The sequence below is a fragment of the Scyliorhinus torazame genome, chromosome 22, assembly GCF_047496885.1.
Source record: "Scyliorhinus torazame isolate Kashiwa2021f chromosome 22, sScyTor2.1, whole genome shotgun sequence".
Lineage (NCBI taxonomy): Eukaryota > Metazoa > Chordata > Chondrichthyes > Carcharhiniformes > Scyliorhinidae > Scyliorhinus > Scyliorhinus torazame.
Genome location: NC_092728.1, coordinates 113,398,890 through 113,423,705, shown reverse-complemented (window position 1 = coordinate 113,423,705; position 24,816 = coordinate 113,398,890). Strand labels below are relative to the sequence as shown.

Here is a 24,816-nt window from a genome sequence, read left to right as displayed (position 1 = left end):
GTTCAGATACATACCAGAAGTAAACCTTTTCTCTGCTCTGTTGTAGAAGTCATTGTAAGAGGAGAACACGACTGGGATAATTGGAACCTGAAAACAGCAGATTTGATGAAACAGTTCAATAATCATTGTTGGCTGGACTACTGCTTCCTTTGCCCTTCAAAGAGATGAAGTATCCAACTTCCCTGAAGTTTAATACCCATGACCAAGTCAAATCTGAAACGTACAAAGAAAGATTCTGCAACTGACAGCATTTCAGATTTAATTTGTCATTAGAACTGGAAAAAGATGACAGCTGTCATTAGAAAGAATAAATCAGAGTAACACAGATTCTAAATAGAAAAAGGTTAGTCAGAATGAAAGGGATAATGGGCCTCGGCATTGCTCCATGATCTCAATATGACGTTCGGAGCATCAAGCATTCTGTCGTATACCTTTATTTAAAAGGCGCAAAGGTTAGCCAGTTCCCACCTCTGGATTTACATTATCCCCTTCCTTTAGAACATACTTCCCTCACTGTCTTTTTAAACACAGTAAACATATTCTCAGCTGCAATACAGTAAATCCTCACTTAAAGTCTTGGTCATGATCATAAAAATCACAGCTTCAAGTGAAACAACTTTAAGTCAAATAAATGCAAAAGCTCTGAAGAGTCATCTGGACTCTTACTCTTCCCACAAATGCTGCCAGACTTGCTGAGATTTTCCAGCATTGCTTGCTTTAATTTTTTATTTTAAACGTCGAAACACTGGCTCCCATAGGAATCAATGTTAATAACTCTTTTTGAATCAATGTTAAAACTCTTTTTGAATCAATGTTAAAACTCTTTTTGGGCTGTGTAGGAACTTCCTCATTAGAAAGTAACAAATATTAAAACCTTTTACCCGATTCAGTTTAAAGAATTTACATTGCTAAAATTTTACATTGGTAAATTAAATAACTTAAAATAGTTGAAAAATATAGAAGAAAATGTAACTTTCTACTTGGAGTATCTCCTGCTCACTGCAGATTCGACTTCCCAAACCTTTCACTCCTTGAATCCTCTTGGTCACTGCATCCACCCTCAGAGTTCTGGCCTCTTTGCCTCCCCAAACCTTGAATTGTGGTCTCTCCCCTCCCTGACCCCCAGGTTGTCACCTTTCTCTACCCCGAACCACCTGACCTCCCACTGCCTGACTCATCCTTTCGTGTCTACCCTCTCCCGAACCTCACGATGCGCAGCAAGATTACAGCCCCCATTTACTTGCTGATGTCAAAGTGAAATATGCTAACGCTCAATGAGAACTAACTGTACACGGAACAGGTTTGGACAACTAAATGCTGAATTGAAGTTTCTTTGTTTTCTACACAATATGAACCTCACCCACCTGCAGCACATTGATCACATTCACTCAGATTTTACCTGTGCCTGCACTGCCAAGTGGAAAGCTCCTCGTTTAAAAGGTAGCATGTTACCATCATGATTTCTGGTCCCTTCTGGAAACACCCACAATCGGATCTGGAGGGGATCAAAAGTGACATCAGTAAAGAATATTGTTAAGCTAAAAGTCAAAGCAAAGCCCTCAGTTTACGGTTTATTACCAAATAGCATTTCCAGTATCTGGGACCAGCGTGTGTGCAGAAGCACCTCCAACTGCAGCTCCTGGAAGCCTGGGATTCGGAGCTGGACTGGCAGTTGGGGACACTGAGGAGCATCCATGAGGTGGAGAATATCGTGGAAAGCAGGTAGAGAGAGGTGGTCACACCGCAGGCTCAAACTCCACAGGCAAGGGAATGGGTGACCATCAGGCAGAGCAAGAGGTTTGGACAGGCAGTGCAGGAATCTCCTGTGGCCATTCCTCTGCAAAATAGATATACCATTTTGGATACTGTTGAGGGGAATGGCCTCTCAGGAGAAAGCAACAACAAACAAATTTGTTGCACCACGGTGGGGGGTGGGGGGGGGGTTAAAATGTGCAGCAATGCAATAGTTATAGGGGATTCAATTGTAAGGGGAATAGAAAGGCATCTCTGTGTTGCAAATGGGACTCCTGAGTGGTATGTTGCCTCCCGGGTGCTAGGGGGAGGGTGAACAGCCAGTGGTCGTAGTACACATCATAGGTAAAAACAGGGATGGAGGTCCTAAAAGCAGAATTTAGGGAGTTAGGAAGAAAGTTGGATAGTCGAACCTCAAAGGTAATGATGAAAGGGTTACCACCAGTGCCACGTGCTGGTCAGAGTACAAATAGCAGGATATACAGGATGAATATATGGCTGAAAAGATGGTGTGAAGGGGAGGGTTTCAGATTCCAGGGGCATTGGGACCGAGGGAGGTGGGACCAGTACAAACTGGACGGGTTACACCTGGGTAGGATCAGAACTGATGTCCCAGGGGGAGCATTTACTAGAATGGTTGGGGAGCATTTAAGCTAAAATGGCAGGGGGATAGGAACCTAGGCAAGGAGTCAGAGGCGGAGGAAACAAGGACAAAAACAAAATGTAGAAAGGGGAATAAGAAAAGTGATAGGCAGAGAAACCAAGGGCCAGATTCAAACAGGGTCACAGTGAAAAATATTGGAAGCAAATAATGTTAAAAAGACAAGCTTAAATGTTTTGTGCATTAACTCACGGAGCATTCGCAATAAATCGGATTAACTGTCGCACAAATAAACGTAAACGGGTATGATACAATCGAGATTACGCTGACATGGCTGACCAGGGAATTGACCTGAATGCCCAAGGGTATTCAGTATTTAGGAGGACAGGCAAAAAGGATAAGGCAGTGGATCTGCAGCGCTGGTTACAGAAAGAATGAACAAGGACAGCACGGCGGCAGTGGTTAGCACTGCTGCCTCTCGGCAACGAGGACCCGGGTTTGATGCCGGCACCTGGTCACTGTCCGTGTGGAGTTTGCACGTTCTCCCCATCTCTGCGTGGGTCTCACCCCCACAACCCAAAAAGAAAAAACAACCTCAAACAGTACCATTTCGGAGACATGGATAGAGCAGGGACAGGAATGGTTGTGATATAGTACGAATTAAGTAATGGCATGATGGGAAAACTGGTCAATGGGAAGACTGGTCAAAATGTTTGATACAACGTAAGAAAGGCTGAAACTACTCATTCCAGCTCCCCAGGCCCAGGTAAAGAATGCTCACAGTTCACCAGACCCCTGTAAGAAATGCTGCCCTAAACATCTCAGACTGTAAGGCTGATAAGGCCAACTCTGCATAACTTGAAGTCTGAAAAAGATCAGAGAAGGTCAAGCCATTCCAAAACACCGGACCTCGGCAACTCCTGATAAAACTAACTCGTCATAACCCAGGGCTGTAGGAATAAAACAAGATAAGTTCAGGAAGAAATAATTCTACTCCGACCTTTCACTGTTCCCTCCAAGGACAAGATAATGGTATGAGTGATGCTACCAAAAAAGGTCTGTTTTATGACATTTCTTCTGTTTCTACTTCCGATCAAATTCCTGACTAAGCTGTTGTCATGCAATCTTGATAATGATAATGTATAAATATTGAGCTGATTCTCTGTGAAAATGCGAACTTGAGAAGGAATTAGCAAGTTTCATTAACTGCTCTCTGACTTCAAGTTTCAGCCATTACTGCATGCAGTCGTTTTGTAAATAAAGCTTGTTATTTTGTCTTAACGAGAGTGTTGAATCTTTCTACTACAAAAGCGGGAAAATATTGACTACAACATTTTGGTGCAAGCGAGCAGTTACCAATATCCTGAGTGAATTCCTTGGGGGACTGAAGAAGTGACCGAGCCACGACCCGGAGGGAAGAGACGGACGGCGGCACAAGGTAAGATTAACCTTGGTCTCTCTCTCTCTCGGATTGGTGGTTCGACCCCTCATCCCTGACGGAAGTAACTAAACAGGTGACGGTGCTCGAATCTAAATTGTACTGTTAGTAGAGTACTTAGGGTCAGGGACCCCAATTGTGATTAGCCTTAGGTCAGGAACCTCTTGTTATACAGGCTTAAGTTTGGTTTAGGGACCCTGCAATTTGATTTGGTACCAGGGATTTTTTTAAAAATCATTTTTTGTTGCCAGGGGCACATTTTACTGACATTATGGGACAGAGTTTAGACAAAATCGGGGGCAATTCCCCTCTATTTTTTATGTGTTCCGAGATGCCTTCTCAAGAACCTAATTTCCGGAGATCATCTGCAGCACTGAACAATAAATGGGGTAACGATATTTGGCCACTAGGGGGCACTTGGAACTACGATAATCGTATTTCTGCTGAGAAAATTATTTGGGAGAGAAACGCCTGCTTCAAATGGAAATCTTTAATTTCAGAGTGGAAAAAACAGTCCATTAAACGCCAAGAACAATCACTATTAATGAGTTGGAGAGATAACGCCCGCAGAAAAGGGATTGATGATTGTGTAGATGGTAAAGCAAAAAATTGGGAGACTTTAAAATTGGAATGTGAGCTTTGGGATAGAAAGCATAAACAACAAAGCAAAAATTTTAAAAATCTCCAACCAATAGGCAGGTGGGGCTAGCCCATCAGATTAAACGAAAGGAGGATCCTCCCAGTTGCTCTGGCATGCCGCTGTTTCCGTTCTCAGGCGACACAGAAGAGGAGGAAGATTTGACCCCTGGACCCCACCCTCATCCTGCACTCCCCGATCCTACAATTCCACCGTCCCAAGTACAGCCTACCCCTTATGGTCCCACTGCCAATGAAACTCCTGCTAACGCATCCCCCATAGCAACACGCACTCGGTCACATACGCAAGCCGTTATTATGGAACAACCCTTCACCTCTGTTAATCAGGCTCTTCTTGATTTTTCACTCCAACCTAAGGAGGAGAAAACTTTTCCGCCACCACCTCCCCCCGCAAATTATCCCATTAGGAGTATTATTAACTCCCACGCTGGTGATAATGACGACCCATTCATTGAGGTGTGGCAGGCTTTTAAACCCCATGAGCTATGTTTGATCATGACCCAATGTCCCTCCTGCAAAGATGACCGAGAGGGGTTCACTTTTTGAGGAGAACTGCGACCATGTACGGTGCTACCGCACGTGATCAATATTCACGGATTTATTCATCCCTTCCCCCAAAATTAGGGGAAAGATGGAAAAATGAATTAGGACTTCATGGGGACACGTGGACGGCCTTCAGCGCCGCACACCAAACGGAGGACGATCAGCGTACTTTAATGCTCCCTGCACTAAAACGGGCTCTCCGTAAACCCGTTGACATCGCCAAACTCCTTTAATGTACCCCCACTTCTAAGGAAGATGGTCCAAAAGTTTTTGACCGCTTTTGTGGTGTGTACGCTCTTTACTCCGGGGACATTGCTTTCAATGCAGGCACACAGTCTCCCCAATTTAATGCACTATTAATGCAGGTTTTACCTGACCGCGTAGCATCCAGTATTAAAACTAATAACATGGACTGGTCTGACAATTCTAAACCTCAAATGAAACGTGCTGTGTCTTATTATTGGAGCAATGGCCACAACCGTGAGACCTGTTACAAAGAAACTTCACCCAGAATTAAATCCAAATTCGTCCAACGTCCTTCTCAAAGAAGAGCTCCTAAAGATCAAAACTCTCAGACAGATTCACGTTACTATCGCCCAGATTGCACGGACCCTCCTGAATTTGGTTACCGCTCACAGGCTCCTTACCCCTTCAATCCACACACAGAGGATTTCGACAGCGCTCCTCCCCGTCGTCCTCCTGCCAAGAATAATGTCACTTGCTTCAACTGTCAACGGACAGGGCACTAGGCTAGGGATTGTCCAGCACCCCAACGACAAGGTAGATTTCAACCCCGTCGGCAGACACACTTCACTACCTCTAACCCCTACTGACTAGCCAGATCGAACTTTCCGGTCCTCTCAACAGCCCACTCTGACGAGCCCACCGCTACGATTTACATAGAGGGCATGCCTATCCCCTTCCTGATTGACACCGGTGCGACTCATTCTACGCTAGACTGGACATTAATTCAGAAACATGGCTTTCCCCTTTCTGGTAAGCATGTGGAACTTTCTGGTTCATGGGAGAAGGTGCTGTTTATCCACTTACGAAGCCGCTCTCTGTTCAATTTGAGGGCCGGGAATGTTGCATCCCTTTCATGGTTACCCGCATCCTCAATGTCAACCTGGCTGGACGGGATTTGCTGTGTCCCTTGCAGGTGGAAATTGTTTGCCTTGATAACGCATTACTATATCAGCTATCCCGCAGGCCCAGCTTCGAAATTTTCCCCTTTTCACTACTCCACAGTGGTGGTCGGTTGATTTTGATCCCTCACACTTTTCACCTCCCTTAGATATTCCCGATCCACATGTCACTCTTTGCTGCGATCATACAGGATGCTCGCCTGATTTGGAAGTCAAACCCTACCCGCAGGCACTTTAGAATATTTTCAACGCCCATTTGTCCTCATTGGCACACTGCACCACCATCGTTCAGTCCAATCTACGACTTCTGAACTACCCGCAGATTTATGGGCGGCCTCCTAACTCGAAGTTGGTCTCACTAATGTCCCTCCTGTTGTTATTAAAGTTAAACCTGACATGCCCTTGCCCTCCATTTCACAGTACCCTTTGCGCCTCAAGGCTGAAGAAGGAGTCTCGGTCATGATTCAATCGTTCCTTCAACAGGGAATTTTGATACCATGCCAATCGCCCTGTAACACCCCGATTCTTCCAGTTCCTAAGATAGGAAGGCCATCTGAATGGTGTTTGGTCCAAGACCTCCGACGTATTAATCAGATAGTGGAACCCTTACATCCTATTGTCCCAAACCCGGCGACAATCCTTAGGAATGTCCCACCGGAAGCGACTGTTTTCACCCTTGTTGATTTACAACATTCCTTTTTTGCGATACCCCTCGCCCCTGAATCACAGTATTTGTTTGCCTTTACATTTAAGGGCAACCAATATACTTGGACTAGGCTCCCACAGGGCTTCATTCATTCTCCATCCCTTTTCTCAGGCATTGCACTCCCAGTTAGCGACATTATCACCTCCTGGTGGCTCCACAATCATCCAATATGTTGATGATTTACTCCTTGCCAGCCTGACTTCATCGCTAACCAGCGTGACACCGTTTACCCGCTCATCCGTCTCCATTCATGGAGATATGTGATCCTGCCCGCTAAAGTTCATAAAGGCCAACGGCAGGTCAAATTTTTGGGTGTCCTAATAAGTGCTACGGATCGCTCCCTTACTCAGGAACGCATTACTCCTATACTGCAGACCCCATTTCCTGTCTCGCCCAAGCAGGTGCGAGCCTTTTTAGGATTGGTGAACTTTTGCAGACAATGGATTCCGAATGTTACTGTCCATACTAAAGATTTAACTCCGTACTCCTCGCAAAATGCTCCTCTTAAGTTTGAACTTCCTGATTCAGCAAAACAATCTTTTGTTACTCTCAAAAACACCCTGGCTACCGCCCCAGCGCTAGGACGACCTATGTATGACAGACCCTTTCAGTTGTACGTTAATGTTCTTGATGAATGTGCCACTGGTGTTCTTACACAAGAACACGGTGACCGGCATCGCCCGGTTGCCTACTATTCTACGAAATTGGATCCTGTAGCTTGCGGTCTCCTTCCCTGCACCCAAATTCTTACGGCTGTCCATTTGTTAGTGCAGGCAGCCTCTAATCTGACCCTTCACCAGCCAGTACAAGTGCATACCTCGCACTCTATTGTGGCTCTCCTAACGTCTCCGCAAACCCAGCATCTGACTCAAGCACGCTTGAGCCGCTATGAGGTTTCACTATTGCAAAACCCCTACCTCCCTTTTCATTACTGTTCTACCTTAAATTCTGCTGTGTTCCCCGATCAGCCCCCCGGTTACCTGGCGGACCCGCCACACGATTGTTTGCTTCGGAATCACTTCCTTAACGCGCCTCGCCCGGATTTAATGGACCAGCCTATTGATAATCCAGATCTAATTTTTTATGTTGATGGCAGTTCCTCCATTTCTCTCACTGGCATCCCACAGTCGGGATATGCCATGGTACCCGACACTGACGTGCAGGAAGCAGCAGCCTCCAGACCCCTGCCTCTGCACAAAAAGCCGAGCTATTCGCCCTTACTCGAGCATGTATTTTGGCCATAGATAAAAGTACTAATGTTTACACTGATTCTAGGTATGCCTTTGGCGTGACCCACAATTTCAGCCGCCTCTGGCAACAGCGAGGCTTTCTCACCTCTGGGGGAGCTCCCATTCAAAATGCTCTTTGGGTTAAAAATCTCCTCGATGCTATTCAGCTTCCCCATCAATTGGCAATTATTAATTGGCACACAAAGGGGGACACTCCTGTTCAATTAAGAAATGCCCGTGCTGATTCGACTGCTAAGGCTGCGGCTATATCAGCCTCTCTGATTGTTCCCAGTGGGGCTAATCATCTAAACCAGGTACCTGCATTAGGAACGAAGGGCATGCCAGAGATAACTGAAGTTCAAAATTTACAGAGGGACGCCTCTGATTCCGAGCGCACACTATGGAAGTCAATGGGGTGCTCACACTCCTTGACACGAGACCTCTGGCTTACTCCCGTTGGTCAAGTTTGTATTCCGAATTCTTTATTGCCGGTACTTATTGATTATTTGCATTCTTGTACCCATCTTGGCAAGGAAGGAATGGTACAGCTACTCCTGAAAACCTGGTGGCACCCAGATTTGAATACAGCAGCGCAAACGCGGCTGGATCGATGCGTCATTTGCATGAAACATAATAAGGGTAAAGGCATTAAATGCCCTCCAGGAACCACTCCCTTGCCAGATGGCTCTTTTGCCTGTATACAGCTTGATTTTATCGAATTGCCAAAAGCACAGTGCTATAAATATTGTTCAGTAATAATCGATGTGTTTAGTAAATGGATTGAAGCCTTCCCCACCACTAATTGTCCGGCACATACGGTGGTGAAGTTGTTGTTAACGGAAGTCATTCCTCGTTTTTGGGGTACCCAAAATGGTGAGCTCAGGCAATGGACCACATTTTGTGGCTCGGATCAATACTGAATTGTGCGAAGCACTCGTAATTAAACAGCAACTGCACTGTGCGTATCACCCGCAGGCAGCAGGAATTGTGGAAAGAGCCAACGGGACTTTAAAAGAAAAATTATCTAAATTAACTGAAGAAACTGGGTTAAATTGGCTAAAAGTATTACCCTTGGCACTGTTTCACATGCGAGTGACTCCTCATTCGCGGACCGGACTGTCAGCTGCAGAGATAGTCTATGGTCGGCCAACGAGGACTCCCTGGGATGCCCATGAAAAACCCCTAGAGGGAGCAGACCTCCATGTGATGGGGGAACAAATGCAGAACTATTTAAAGCAATTAACACTTTCTCTGAAGTTTCTCCACTCACAGGTAAAACAGGCACATCTCCCAGTAACGGCAGGGACAGCCGTCCCTCGATATCCAGTGATCAAATCCGGAGACCACGTGTTGGTGAAAAACTGGGACAGAAACTAGGACAACGATGGAGCGGACCCTTCCTCATACTGCTGACTACACCGACTTCCGTCAAGCTTGAATACATCAAGTTGGATACATCTATCCGATTCCAAGAAGATAGTCTCCAACCCAGACGAGAACACAGGATGAAGATCTTCAGTATAATTTTTGGACTCTCTGGACTATTTAGCCTTAATGGCCACTCGGTAGTAAAAAAACCAAACTAAACGAGACCTGCTTTCCAATACCTATTTATATATGTCATATCTTTATGCCGAAAAATTGAATGTAAGCAAGTGTTGGGTTTGTACCCACATCCCCGTCCATTCGAGGGAAGGAAATATGGAGATCTGCTGGCTATGACATGACTAAATTTTCAGTTTCTATTCAACCTACCTATAATCATGCCTTGACTCCACCCTCCCTCACTGTCCACTCATATAATGTTCAAGGTTCCATGTGTTTTAATAAATTAGGGAAAGGAAAGTTGATGGGGCAAAGTAGGTGCAACCTTACAGTTGACTGGCAAGGACCGGTACCAGGCATATCCAACAAGGGCATGTTTAACTGTGATTGGTCCAGGGTGTGGAATATAACCTCTAACATTTCATGGCGACAGCCATCCCCAATCCCCTGGATGACATTAGCTGATGATTTTACGGCTTATAATGGAACCTATTTCATATGCGGCACTAAAGCATATCCATGGCTCCCCATTGATTGGATAGGATCCTGCTTTTTGGGATATGTCGTACCTCAAATGCGTCACCTACCCACCCTTAAGCACTCCCCCTTGTGAGCAAAAAGGACTATTTCTAAAACGGAACAGTTCTTTATGATGGCCTTTCCCTTGTACGGAACGGGCAAGGCATCTGACGAACTGATCTACGTGGCCTCAGCATTGGAACAACTGGCGAACGTAACGGCAGCAGAAGCCAGGGAAACCGGACAGGCACTGGCTGAGGTCTCAGCTGAGCTAGTGGCTGTCCGGACCGTGGCATTACAAAATCGAATGGGTTTGGATTATCTGGTAACCTCGCAGGGAGGAACGTGCGCTATCGTAGGTCAGGAGTGCTGTACTTATATTCCAGATGGCTCTGAAAATATCACTAACCTGGCCGACCATATTAAGAGACAGGCTGCTCAAATTCAAGAGATTGGCAGTGAATTTTATGACTATAACCCGCCGGGTTGGCTAGGATGGTTGGGTCACGGATTATTTAACTGGATCTTTAAGGTCTTAATGCTGTTACTACTTCTGTTAGTAGGATAGGATTGCTTGGTTGCTTGTGTAAATGCATTTTCAATCGAGTCATGGATATACCTATTTAACTAGTTGTCATGATATGACAAAAGGAGGGAATGTGATATGGTACGAATTAAGTAATGGCATGATGGGAAAACTGGTCAATGGGAAGACTGGTCAAAATGTTTGATACAATGTAAGAAAGGCTGAAACTACTCATTCCAGCTCACCCGGCCCATGTAAAGAATGCTCACAGTTCACCAGACCCCTGTAAGAAATGCTGCCCTAACCATTTCAGACTGTAAGGCTGATAAGGCCAACTCTGCATAACTTGAAATCCGAAAAAGATCAGAGAAGGTCAAGCCATTCAAAAACACCGGACCTCGGCAACTCCTGATAAAACTAACTCGTCATAACCCAGGGCCGTAGGAATAAAACAAGATAAGTTCAGGAAGAAATAATTCTACTCCGACCTTTCACTGTTCCCTCCAAGGACAAGATAATGGTATGAGTGATGCGACCAAAAAAAAGTCTGTTTTATGACATTGCTTCCGTTTCTATTTCCGATCAAATTCCTGACCAAGCTGTTGTCACGCAATCTTGATAATGATAGTCTATAAATATTGAGCTGATTCTCTATGAAAATGCGAAATTTGAGAATGAATCAGCAGGTTTCATTAACTGCTCTCTGACTTCAAGTTTCAGCCATTATTGCATGCAGTCGTTTTGTAAATAAAGCTTGTTATTTTGTCTTAACGAGCGTGTTGAATCTTTCTACTACAGAAGCGGGAAAATATTGGCTACAACATGGTTGTTGCAGGTTCCGGGGTTTAGATATTTCAGTAAGCTCAGGGAAGGTGGTAAAAGAGGGGGAGGGGTGGCATTGTTAGTCAAGGACAGTATTACGGTGGCAGAAAGGACGTTTGATGAGGACTCGTCTACTGAGGTAGTATGGGCTGAGGTTAGAAACAGGAAAGGAGAGGGTACCCTGTTGGGAGTTTTCTATAGGCCTCCGAAAAGTTCCAGAGATGTAGAGGAAAGGATTGCAAAGATGATTCTGGATAGGAGCGAAAGTACAGGGTAGTTGTTATGGGGGACTTTAAACTTTCCAAATATTGACTGGAAACGCTATAGTTCGAGTACTTTAGATGGGTCCGTTTTTGTCCAATGTGTGCAGGAGGGTTTCCTGACACAGTATGTAGATAGGCCAACAAGGGGAGAGGCCACATTGGATTTGGTACTGGGTAATGAACCAGGACAGGTGTTAGATTTGGAGATAGGTGAGCACTTTGGTGATAGTGACCACAATTTGGTTTACTATAGCGATGGAAAGGGATAGGTATATACCGCAGGGCAAGAATTATAGCTGGGGGAAAGGCAATTATGATGCGATGAGGCAAGACGTAGGATGCATAGGATGGGGAAGGAAACTGCATGGGATGGGCACAATGGAAATGTGGAGCTTGTTCAAGGAACAGCTACTGCGTGTCCTTGATAAGTATGTACCTGTCAGGCAGGGTGGAAATGGTCGAGCGAGGGAACCGTGGTTTACTAAAGTAGTTGAATCACTTGTCAGGAGGAAGAAGGAGGCTTATGTAAAGATGAGATGTGAAGGTTCAGTTAGGGCGTTTGAGAGTTACAAGTTAGCTAGGAAGGACCTAAAGAGAGAGCTAAGAAGAGCCAGGAGGGGACATGAGAAGTCTTTGGCAGGTAGGATCAAGGATAACCCTAAAGCTTTCTAGGTATGTCAGGAATAAAAGAATGACTAGGGTAAGAGTAGGACCAGTCAAGGACAGTAGTGGGAAGTTGTGCGTGGAGTCCGAGGAGATAGGAGAGGTGCTAAATGAATATTTTTTGTCAGTATTCACATAGGAAAAATACCATGTTGTCGAGGAGAACATTGAGATACAGGCTACTAGACTAGAAAGGCTTCAGGTTCATAAGGAGGAGATGTTAGCAATTCTGGAAAGTGTGAAAATAGATAAGTCTCCTGGGCCGGATGGGATTTATCCTAGGATTCTCTGGGAAGCTAGGGAGGAGATTGCTGAGCCTTTGGCTTTGATCTTTAAGTCATCCTTGTCTACAGGAATAGTGCCAGAAGGCTTCCGGGTGCGGCGATGACCAGCTGAGTCGCACGTTTCGGCAGCTCCCTGTGAAACGGACTTTTGGGCTCTTGATAGGAGCCCCAACGGCAATTTTGACGGCTAAAAACACTGTGCGGTAAACCAGAAGGGAATCCCCCCTGGATACGGATGGAAAAAGGAGGAGAGAGTGGCCAGATTGCAGTGGATCCTTTAGAACAGCGGCAAGGAAGGCAAGCAAAAACCAAGATGGTGACGGAAGGTGGCAGTTTAACATGGGGCCCTGAACAACAAGAGTTCTTGAAATGCTGTGTGGAAGAGATCAAAAAGGAAATGAAGAAAGAGCTGTTGGCTCCGATACTACAGGCGATCGAAGGGCTAAAGGAGGAACAAAAGACCCAGGAGCAGGAGCTTCGGGTCGTGAAGGCAAAGGCAGCCGAGAATGAGGACGATATACAGGGCCTGGTGGTGAAGACGGAGACGCAGGAGGCACATCAGAAACGATGTGTGGAAAGGTTGGAGGCACTGGAAAACAACGCAAGGAGGAACAACCTGAGGATTCTTGGTCTTCCTGAAGGTGTGGAGGGAGCGGACGTCGGGGCATATGTGAGCACGATGCTGCACTCGTTAATGGGAGCGGAGGCCCCGGCGGGTCCGTTGGAGGTGGAGGGAGCATACCGAGTGATGGCGCGAGGACTGAGAACAGGAGAAATTCCCAGAGCCATAGTGGTGAGATTCCTCCGTTTTAAGGATAGAGAAATGGTCCTTAGATGGGCGAAGAAAACTCGGAGCAGTAAATGGGAGAACGCGGTGATCCGCGTTTATCAAGACTGGAGTGCGGAGGTGGCGAGAAGGAGGGCGAGCTTTAATCGGGCCAAGGCGGTGCTTCATAAAAAGAAGATAAAATTTGGAATGCTGCAACCGGCAAGACTGTGGGTCACATATCGAGGGAGGCACCACTACTTTGAGACGGCGGACGAAGCGTGGACTTTTATTGTGGAAGAAAAACTGGAATGAGCGGGTTATTAAAAAGAACGTTCGAACAAAGTGGTGGGGCGAATGTGGGGGGCAAAGAGGGGTTTTATGTACTAATCCTGCGATGTGGTAACTTTTCTCTCTCCCACAGGTGGTGATGGGGGGAGGAGGGGAGGTGGAGGAGATGGGGCGTTGGCCATTGGGGGCTGGGCCAAGGGAGAAGCGCGGGCTTGGTTCCCGCGCTATGATAATCATGGCGGGAATAGAGAAACAGGAAGGAGGGGGCGTCGCACGGTGCGAGCCGAGGTCACGGGGGGAAGCCGAGGTCAGCCAGAGTTTGCTGACTTCTGGGAGCAACATGGGGGGGGGGGTAATTACATTAGCGGGGGATCTAGCGGGGGGGGTGGGAGGGGGGAATTACTGGGTTGCTGCTGCTGGGGAGAGGGGGGAGCTGGTATGGGAGAGGATGGGCGGGGGGGCACCGCCTGGGGGAGATACAGCTGCGTGGGAACCGGGTGAGGAGCTGGAAAAAGGTGATGGCTAATCGACAAGGGGGGGGCGGGTAGGAAGCCCCCCAACTCGGCTGATCACGTGGAACGTGAGAGGGCTGAACGGGCCGATAAAGAGGGCACGGGTACTCGCACACCTTAAGAAACTTAAGGCAGATGTGGTTATGTTACAGGAAACGCACCTGAAACTGATAGACCAGGTTAGGCTACGCAAAGGATGGGTGGGGCAGGTGTTCCATTCGGGGCTAGATGCAAAAAAACAGGGGGGTGGCTATATTAGTGGGGAAGCGGGTAATGTTCGAGGCAAAGACTATAGTGGCGGATAACGGGGGCAGATACGTGATGGTGAGTGGCAAACTACAGGGGGAGACGGTGGTTTTGGTAAACGTATATGCCCCGAACTGGGATGATGCCAATTTTATGAGGCGGATGCTAGGACGCATTCCGGACCTAGAGATGGGAAAGCTGATAATGGGGGGAGATTTTAATACGGTGTTGGAACCAGGGCTGGATAGGTCGAAGTCCAGGACTGGAAGGAGGCCGGCAGCAGCCAAGGTACTTAAAGATTTTATGGAGCAGATGGGAGATGTAGACCCGTGGAGATTTAGCAGACCTAGGAGTAAGGAGTTCTCGTTTTTCTCCTATGTCCATAAAGTCTACTCGCGAATAGACTTTTTTGTGCTGGGTAGGGCATTGATCCCGAAGGTGAGGGGAACGGAGTATACGGCTATAGCCATTTCGGATCACGCTCCACACTGGGTGGACTTGGAGATAGGGGAGGAAACAGGAGGGCGCCCACCCTGGAGAATGGACATGGGACTAATGGCAGATGAGGGGGTGTGTCTAAGGGTGAGGGGGTGCATTGAAAAGTACTTGGAACTCAATGATAATGGGGAGGTCCAGGTGGGAGTGGTCTGGGAGGCGTTGAAGGCGGTGGTTAGAGGGGAGCTGATATCAATAAGGGCACATAAAGGGAAGCAGGAGAGTAAGGAACGGGAGCGGTTCCTGCAAGAACTTTTGAGGGTGGACAGACAATATGCGGAAGCACCGGAGGAGGGACTGTACAGGGAAAGGCAAAGGCTACATGTAGAATTTGACTTGCTGAACAGGCACTGCAGAGGCACAATGGAGGAAGGCACAGGGTGTACAGTACGAATATGGGGAGAAGGCGAGCAGGTTGCTGGCACACCAATTGAGGAAAAGGGGAGCAGCGAGGGAAATAGGGGGAGTGAGGGATGAGGAAGGAGAGATGGAGCGGGGAGCGGAGAGAGTGAATGGAGTGTTCAAGACATTTTATAAAAAATTATATGAAGCTCAACCACCGGATGGGAGGGAGAGAATGATGGGCTTCTTGGATCGGCTGGAATTTCCCAAGGTGGAAGAGCAGGAAAGGGTGGGACTGGGAGCACAGATCGAGGTAGAAGAAGTGGTGAAAGGAATTAGGAGCATGCAGGCGGGAAAGGCCCCGGGACCGGATGGATTCCCAGTCGAATTCTATAGAAAATATGTGGACTTGCTCGCCCCAGTACTGACGAGGACCTTTAATGAGGCAAAGGAAAGGGGACAACTGCCCCCGACTATGTCTGAAGCAACAATATCGCTTCTCTTAAAGAAGGAAAAGGACCCGCTACAATGCGGGTCCTATAGACCTATTTCCCTCCTAAATGTAGATGCCAAGGTCCTGGCCAAGGTAATGGCAATGAGAATAGAGGAATGTGTCCCGGGGGTGGTCCACGAGGACCAAACTGGGTTTGTGAAGGGGAGACAGCTGAACACGAATATACGGAGGTTGTTAGGGGTAATGATGATGGCCCCACCAGAGGGAGAAACGGAGATAGTAGTGGCGATGGATGCTGAGAAAGCATTTGATAGAGTGGAGTGGGATTATTTGTGGGAGGTGTTGAGGAGATTTGGTTTTGGAGAGGGGTATGTTAGATGGGTGCAGCTGTTGTATCGGGCCCCAGTGGCGAGCGTGGTCACGAATGGACGGGGATCTGCATATTTCCGGCTCCATAGAGGGACAAGGCAGGGATGCCCTCTGTCCCCATTATTGTTTACACTGGCGATTGAGCCCCTGGCGATAGCGTTGAGGGGTTCCAAGAAGTGGAGGGGAGTACTTAGGGGAGGAGAAGAGCACCGGGTATCTTTGTATGCGGACGATTTGCTACTATACGTGGCGGACCCGGCGGAGGGGATGCCAGAAATAATGCGGATACTTGGGGAGTTTGGGGATTTTTCAGGGTATAAATTGAACATGGGGAAAAGTGAGTTGTTTGTGGTGCATCCAGGGGAGCAGAGTAGAGAAATAGAGGACCTACCGTTGAGGAAGGTAACAAGGGACTTTCGTTACCTGGGGATCCAGATAGCTAAGAATTGGGGCACATTGCATAGGTTAAATTTAACGCGGTTGGTGGAACAGATGGAGGAGGATTTCAAGAGATGGGATATGGTATCCCTGTCAATGGCAGGGAGGGTGCAGGCGGTTAAGATGGTGGTCCTCCCGAGATTCCTCTTTGTGTTTCAGTGCCTCCCGGTGGTGATCACGAAGGCTTTTTTTAAAAGGATTGAAAAGAGCATCATGGGTTTTGTGTGGGCCAGGAAGACCCCGAGAGTGAGGAAGGGATTCTTACAGCGTAGCAGGGATAGGGGGGGGCTGGCACTACCGAGCCTAAGTGAGTATTATTGGGCCGCTAATATTTCAATGGTGAGTAAGTGGATGGGAGAGGAGGAGGGAGCGGCGTGGAAGAGATTAGAGAGGGCGTCCTGTAGGGGGACTAGCCTACAGGCTATGGTGACAGCCCCATTGCCGTTCTCACCGAGGAACTACACCACAAGCCCGGTGGTGGTGGCTACACTGAAGATTTGGGGACAGTGGAGACGGCATAGGGGAAAGACTGGAGCCTTGGGGGGGTCCCCGATAAAAAACAACCATAGGTTTGCCCCGGGGGGGAATGGATGGGGGATATGGAATGTGGCAAAGAGCAGGAATAACGCAACTGAAAGATCTGTTTGTGGATGGGAAGTTCGCGAGTCTGGGAGCGCTGACCGAGAAATATGGGTTGCCCCAAGGGAATGCATTCAGGTATATGCAACTGAGGGCTTTTGCGAGGCAACAGGTGAGGGAATTCCCGCAGCTCCCGACACAAGAGGTGCAGGACAGAGTGATCTCAAAGACATGGGTGGGGAATGGTAAGGTGTCAGATATATATAGGGAAATGAGGGACGAAGGGGAGACTATGGTAGATGAACTAAAAGGGAAATGGGAAGAAGAGCTGGGGGAGGAGATCGAGGAGGGGCTGTGGGCAGATGCCCGAAACAGGGTAAACTCGTCGTCCTCATGTGTCAGGCTAAGCCTGATTCAGTTTAAGGTATTACACAGGGCACATATGACTGGAGCACGGCTCAGTAAATTTTTTGGGGTGGAGGATAGGTGTGCGAGGTGCTCGAGAAGCCCAGCGAATCATACCCATATGTTTTGGTCATGCCCGGCACTACAGGGGTTTTGGATGGGGGTGACAAAGGTGCTTTCAAAAGTAGTAGGAGTCCGGGTCGAACCAAGCTGGGGGTTGGCTATATTTGGGGTTGCACAAGAGCCGGGAGTGCAGGAGGCGAGAGAGGCCGATGTTTTGGCCTTTGCGTCCCTAGTAGCCCGGCGCAGGATATTGCTAATGTGGAAAGAAGCCAAGCCCCCGGGGGTGGAGACCTGGATAAATGACATGGCGGGGTTTATAAAGCTAGAGCGGATTAAGTTTGTCCTAAGGGGGTCGGCTCAAGGGTTCACCAGGCGGTGGCAACCGTTCGTCGAATACCTCGCAGAAAGATAGACGGAATGGGAAAAAGGCAGCAGCAGCAGCCCAGGATCGGGGGGGGGGGGGGGGGGGGGGGCGGGGGGGGGGGGGGGCGCGGGGGGGGAGGGAGGAACCAGAAGGACTCTCAGGGTTGTTAATATATACTGTATAGTATGTATAGGTCATTGCTACAGATAATTATATATTGGACTGTTAAATTATATTTTTGGAGAGTGTTACTTGTGACAAGGTAGTTGCCAATTAGGGCTAGTTTTCATTTTTGTTATTTATTATTTATTCATTTTTTGTTTATAAAATAGGTCATTGTTATTTGTGTTGTTATAATATTGTGTAAAGGATGCACAATGTACTGTGTTGGTTGACCAAAAATTTTCAATAAAATATTTAATTAAAAAAAAAGGAATAGTGCCAGAAGACTGGAGGATAGCAAATGTTGTCCCCTTGTTCAAGAAGGGGAGTAGAGACAAACCCGGTAACTATAGACCAGTGAGCCTTACTTCTGTTGTGGGCAAAGTCTTGGAAAGGTTTATAAGAGATAGGATTTATAATCATCTAGAAAGGAATAATTTGATTAGAGATAGTCAACACGGTTTTGTGAAGGGTAGGTCGTGCCTCACAAACCTTATTGAGTTCTTTGAGAAGGTGACCAAACAGGTGGACGAGGGTAAAGCAGTTGATGTGGTGTATATGGATTTCAGTAAAGCGTTTGATAAGGTTCCCCACGGTAGGCTATCACAGAAAATTCGGAGGCATGGGATTCAGGGTGATTTAGCAGTTTGGATCAGAAATTGGCGAGCTGTAAGAAGACAGAGGGTGGTGGTTGATGGGAAACGTTCAGCCTGGAGTTCAGTTACTAGTGGTGTACCACAAGGATCTGTTTTGGGGCCACTGCTGTTTGTCATTTTTATAAATGACCTGGAGGAAGGCATAGAAGGATGGGTGAGTAAAGTTGCAGATGACACTAAAGTCGGTGGAGTTGTGGACAGTGCGGAAGGATGTTGCAGGTTACAGAGGGACATAGATAAGCTGCAGAGCTGGGCTGAGAGGTGGCAAATGGAGTTTAATGCAGAAAAGTATGAGGTGATTCATTTTGGTAGGAGTAACAGGAATACATTGGAAAGGGTGCAGAGGAGTTTTACCAGGGTATTGCCTGGCATGGAGGGAAGATCTTATGAGGAAAGGCTGAGGGACTTAACGTTGTATTCGTTAGAGAGAAGGTTAAGAGGTGACTTAATTGAGGCATACAAAGGTGATCAGAGGATTGGATAGGGTGGACAGTGAGAGCCTTTTTCCTTGGATGGTGATGTCTAGCACGAGGGGACATAGCTTTAAATTGAGGGGAGATATATATAGGACAGATGTCAGAGGTAGGTTCTTTACTTAGAGAGTAGTAAGGGCGTGGAATGTCCTGCCTGCAACAGTAGTGGACTCGCCAACACGAAGGGCATTCAAATGGTCATTGGATAGACATATGGATGATAAGGGAATAGCGTAGATGGGCTTTAGAGTGGTTTCACAGGTCGGCGCAACATCGAGGGCCGAAGGGCCTGTACTGCGCTGTAATATTCTGTGTTCTACACCACAATGAGTCGGTAGAGGTGACTCGTGTAATGTTCTTGTTAGATGGCCTGATTCGTATTACAAGAACACCTGTAGCTAAAGCTATAAACAATTTATGAACATTACCTGTGGGTAAACTATATCCAAAGCAACAGATGAATAACAGTAAGATCATGCACATGCAACCTCTCTCCAGTTTCCTCAATCCAGTCTGAGGGGTCACCTGAGTTACATTCACTTGTCTACTGAGGCTCCTTGTGGTCTGTTGGTGAATTACAACACAACCATGATATCACTACAACTAGCATAGATGGATTTAAGAGGAAGCTCAATACACATGTATTGGTAAAAGAAAAAGGTATTTTATAGCTAGACAAAGGAGGTTGGTGGGCAGCTCAAGTGGGTCAAATGGCCTGTCATTAGTAACTTTAAATTTCCCCCAGAAGACAGTGACGCAGTGGTAATATAATTGGGCTGGTAATCTAGGGGACCAAGCTAATGTTCTGGGGACATGGCTTCACGGCAGCTGGTGAAATTTGAAGAATCTGGAATATAAAGCTAGTTTCAGTATTACCTGTCAATGATCATCGATTGTCATAAAAACCCATCTGGCCGACAAGTGACTCAGACCCACAGCAATGTGTCGTCTCTATACCGCTCTCGGAAATAGGCAACAAATCCTGACTTTGCCAGTGAAACCCACACCACATGGAAGAATAAAAAATATATAGAAACTTTGCCTTTGACCAGGTTTGAGTCTAGAGATAGGGAAAGGATGGAGGAGTAACGGTGTGGAAATGGGTGTAAAGATAAGTGGGGAATGCAAGGTGGTTAGAATATCATTGAATAATCTATATTGTATATTATTGTAATTTCATTAAAGTGTACAAAATGTTTACAGGGAAAAATGCAGGAAAGATGTTTCTCCTGATTGGAGGCCTAGAAGCAGGAGACAGTCTCACAATAAAGGATAAACCATTCAGGGCTGAAATGAGGAGGATGGTAAATCTTTGAAATTCTCAGCGCAGAAGGCTGTGGAGACTCAGTCATTGAGTATGTTCAAAGTGGAGATTGATAGATTTCTCGATACCAATGACATTAAGGGATACGGGGATAGCGCGGGAACAGTGTTGAGGTAGGAGGATCAGTTAGATGGTAGGCAGCACGAATGACCTACTCCTGCCCCGATGCACCGATCAGTGACATGGTGGTGACACAAATTGCAGACACAAGCAGAAAGTTTTTTTAAAAATCCAATGGTTCCTATTTGTTTTGAGCTATACAAGTTTCTTTGGTTGTAATTCAGCTATTTGTCCAATTTTTTTGTTGCATTCATTGTCCTGATGACCTTGTTTACATTTGTAAATTCTTCATTAAATACTGCTAACTGCAAGTTTAATTTGAAGCCGGTTTGCCTTGTTTGCATTGGCTCTCACTGTACATTTAGAATCAAGAAAATTGACTTTTTGCTTACATTCTCTTTCAGCATGGTCTGAGCAGCCTCCGTCATCACACTTTTGGCATCAGTTTTTTTCTGCCGGTTGATGAAGATGATGCCAGCAAGCCAGCAAACTAACCCAACTGTGCCTGCATACATCAGCTCTTTCTTCGCAATCGCAACACAGCGATCAGGGAGGATCTCCATCATACCTGGGAAACAAAACATATCACAATGATTTCCGTACATTGAGGAGGTGACGTTTTACTGAACAGGAAGAAATTAATAATAATCATAAATATTGCAGCATCGTAGGCATTCAGGCCAATACCCATGTTACACATTACCTGGTGCTCTATCCTAATTCCTTATTTCTCTGCATATACAATGTCCTTCAGTTATGTTTTTAACATCCTGTCATAATTACCTGTAATTTTCCATATTCTTTTCAGCTTGAGCACGTTGGGGGGGGGGGGGGGGGGGGGGGGGGGGGGGGGGGGGGGGGGGAGGAGACGCGGGGGGGGCGGGGCGGGTCGGGGCACCGGCAGGGCGGGTCGGGGCACCGGCAGGGCGGGTCGGGGCACCGGCAGGGCGGGTCGGGGCACCGGCAGGGCGGGTCGGGGCACCGGCAGGGCGGGTCGGGGCACCGGCAGGGCGGGTCGGGGCACCGGCAGGGCGGGTCGGGGCACCGGCAGGGCGGGTCGGGGCACCGGCAGGGCGGGTCGGGGCACCGGCAGGGCGGGTCGGGGCACCGGCAGGGCGGGTCGGGGCACCGGCAGGGCGGGTCGGGGCACCGGCAGGGCGGGTCGGGGCACCGGCAGGGCGGGTCGGGGCACCGGCAGGGCGGGTCGGGGCACCGGCAGGGCGGGTCGGGGCACCGGCAGGGCGGGTCGGGGCACCGGCAGGGCGGGTCGGGGCACCGGCAGGGCGGGTCGGGGCACCGGCAGGGCGGGTCGGGGCACCGGCAGGGCGGGTCGGGGCACCGGCAGGGCGGGTCGGGGCACCGGCAGGGCGGGTCGGGGCACCGGCAGGGCGGGTCGGGGCACCGGCAGGGCGGGTCGGGGCACCGGCAGGGCGGGTCGGGGCACCGGCAGGGCGGGTCGGGGCACCGGCAGGGCGGGTCGGGGCACCGGCAGGGCGGGTCGGGGCATGTTCACCCATGTTCCAATTGGAATTGGATCACTTCCTGATACGGCAAAGAATGTAGGACTATTGGGAAAAGGCAGGAGCAACAGAGGTACATGGCTTCTGCAGTGAGCCACCATGGACGTAATGGGTCAAATAACCTCCTCGGCTGTAACCATTTTATAATTCTACAAGTTATCAGGAACGCTAGGGAAGGAAAGAAAGCAAGGGAGACAGATTAATGGTCAAGGAGTATACTATAGTGCTAGAGAGAAGGGATGCCCTGGAGGGATCAATACAATCTATTTGGTTAGAGCTAGGAAATAATTAAGGTACAATTACACCCATAACCGAGGACGGGATTGCAGAGGACTCAGTGCTCAACCAGAGGAAGAGTAATCAACAAACGCTGGTTCAGAAAGTACGTGGAACCAACCAAAGCAGCTGATTGGTGAATAAGTCCCAGTGAATATTTTCAATCTTTGAAAGTAATTCGTTGCTGAATACTAAGGTAAGGACTAAAAAAAAAAAAAAGAGTATAGAAGACTACTTTACAGGTTGTTCTATGTTCTAACCGAAACCTTTTAAAGGGAATAACTAGCTTAATCGAGAGGGATGTCATGCCAGGGGACTGTAGACCCGTGATATGCTCCTCCTGCACAATGTGGGAAAGGAAGAATGCTGGACCATGTGTGCAGAAGCTGTGTTCAAATGCGGCTTCCAGCTAACCAAATTGTGAAGCTGGAGCTGTGGGTGGACACACTGTGGTACATCCGCGATGCTGAGGAAGTTGTGGATAGCATGTTTAACGAGGGAATCACACCACAGGTGAGGATTACACAGGAAGAGGAATGACTGACTAGCAAGGACAGTAAAAGACTCGGGGAGTGCAGGAATCTCCTGTCGTCATCTACCTCTGAAACAGAGATCCCGCATTGGATACTGTTGGGGATTGGGGGGCTGGCCTCTCAGGGGAAAGCAGCAGCAGCCAAGTTCACAGCACCATGGATGCCTCTGCTGCTCACAGGGGCGGCAGGAAAACGAGTGGCAAGGATACAGTGATAGGGGGTTCAATAGTTAGGGGCACAGACAGACACCTCTGTGGCTGCAAACGTGAATCAAGGACTGCATGTTGCCTGGTGCCAGGGTCCAGGATGTCACGAACAGCTGCAGGGCTGGGGAGGGAAGGTGAACAGCCAGTGGTCGTGGTTTACATTGGCACTAACAACATCAGTAAACAAAGGGGTGAGAATCTGCAAACTGAGTACAGGAGGTTAGGAGATAAATTAAAATGTAGGACTCAAACGTAGTAATCTCAGGATTAATCCCTGCTGGAGAGCGCAAATTAACACCTGGCTGGAGAGATGGTGGAGCCGGGAGGGATTCAGATTCCTGGCACTGGGACCGGCTCTGGGGAAGGTGGGACGTGTACAAACCGGACAGGTTGCACCCAGGGAGAGAAGGGACCAATGTCCTTATGGGGGCTTTCGCTATTTCTGTTGGCGAGTATTTAAACTAATGTGGCAGAGGGAATGAGGTCCCAGGAGTAGGATCAGATAGGTGAAAATCAGATCAGGAACACGGAGGTAGAACTTTAGCCAGTGATGTAGAACAGTGTTTTCAAACATTTTTCCTGGGACTCATTTTTACCGGTCTCTCGCGACCCATGCAGGCCGACCTTTGCGACCCACATCGGCCGACCTCTCGCGACCCACCATTTTTGTTTACATTTAGTGTGACAGGTGAGTCTGCTTGATCCTCAGGATCTCACTTGTTTTGTCTTTCAATGTTACATTTCTGATAAGGACTTCAGCTGATGATTTAAGTTCTTGCTGCTTCCAATGATTAAAAACCAAGAGGTTTGTCCTCGAACTCGCTATTCTTTGTATTCAAATGCCTTTGAAGTTTTGAGAGTTTTAAACTCTCACTTGCGAAGACTTTCCTGCATATAGCACACATTGGGGCTTTGCATACTGAGTTGCAATTATAGAATTAACAAAGGCACACCTCCATTTTTATGCTGCTTTGCTCCCGATTTCGTTTTTTTCTTTGCTGTCTGTTCACTCGATCTCTGTACAGAGCTAACACGAGCACTGATTTGACCTGCCGTGGACTCTCCTGTGCAGCTCTCTCCAGCAGATTCAGTTGTGAGATTCTGGTCTGTTTGTGTCTCTGGCCCTCTCTTCCTTAAAACAAAACGATCAATCTTCCGTTCTTCACAGTCCTGCTGCCTTGCTTGTTGGCAGCTAGAAAATGGAGCAATCTTTCCTCCACGATTCTGCACCAAAAGCACAGATGTACATGGCGTGTGTCATCACTGTAGGTGCCGGCACCTGACCTGCTCTCCGCTGCAGCTTCTGGTGGGAAGACTGCATCGTTCGCATTTAAAACCAGTTTGTGGCCACCATTCTCTTCTTTTTCAGATTTTTATTCCGTTTTTATTAGAAGTGACAAAAATTCCAACTTTAGAAGCGTTCAAAATTGGATACAATCATTGCACCTCAAATTGGAGCTTCTGTTTTTAAATTGTTAAAGAGTTAATTGGGCTGGTGAAAGAATGAACAGCAGAAAGCTATTGGCATAAATGTCTCAGCTGTACTCTTCAGTCTCAGGTTTCTATGAAGATTCAAGCTTCATTATCTC

At 47.6% G+C, this 24,816-nt stretch overlaps 1 protein-coding gene across 2 annotated transcripts in view; it reads right to left on the bottom strand.

Annotated features, from left to right (window-relative positions):
• Window positions 1–24,816, bottom strand: part of agpat2 (1-acylglycerol-3-phosphate O-acyltransferase 2 (lysophosphatidic acid acyltransferase, beta)) — a 49,065-nt gene that overhangs the window by 5,037 nt on the left and 19,212 nt on the right. For both annotated transcript variants that reach the window (XM_072488967.1, XM_072488966.1), the window contains exons 3-5: window positions 21,085–21,260; window positions 1,400–1,495; window positions 15–87 (exon numbers count right to left, since the gene is read on the bottom strand). In XM_072488967.1, coding sequence (XP_072345068.1) covers window positions 15–87; window positions 1,400–1,495; window positions 21,085–21,260 — 345 coding nt within the window. The remainder of the gene's footprint in view (window positions 1–14; window positions 88–1,399; window positions 1,496–21,084; window positions 21,261–24,816) is intronic.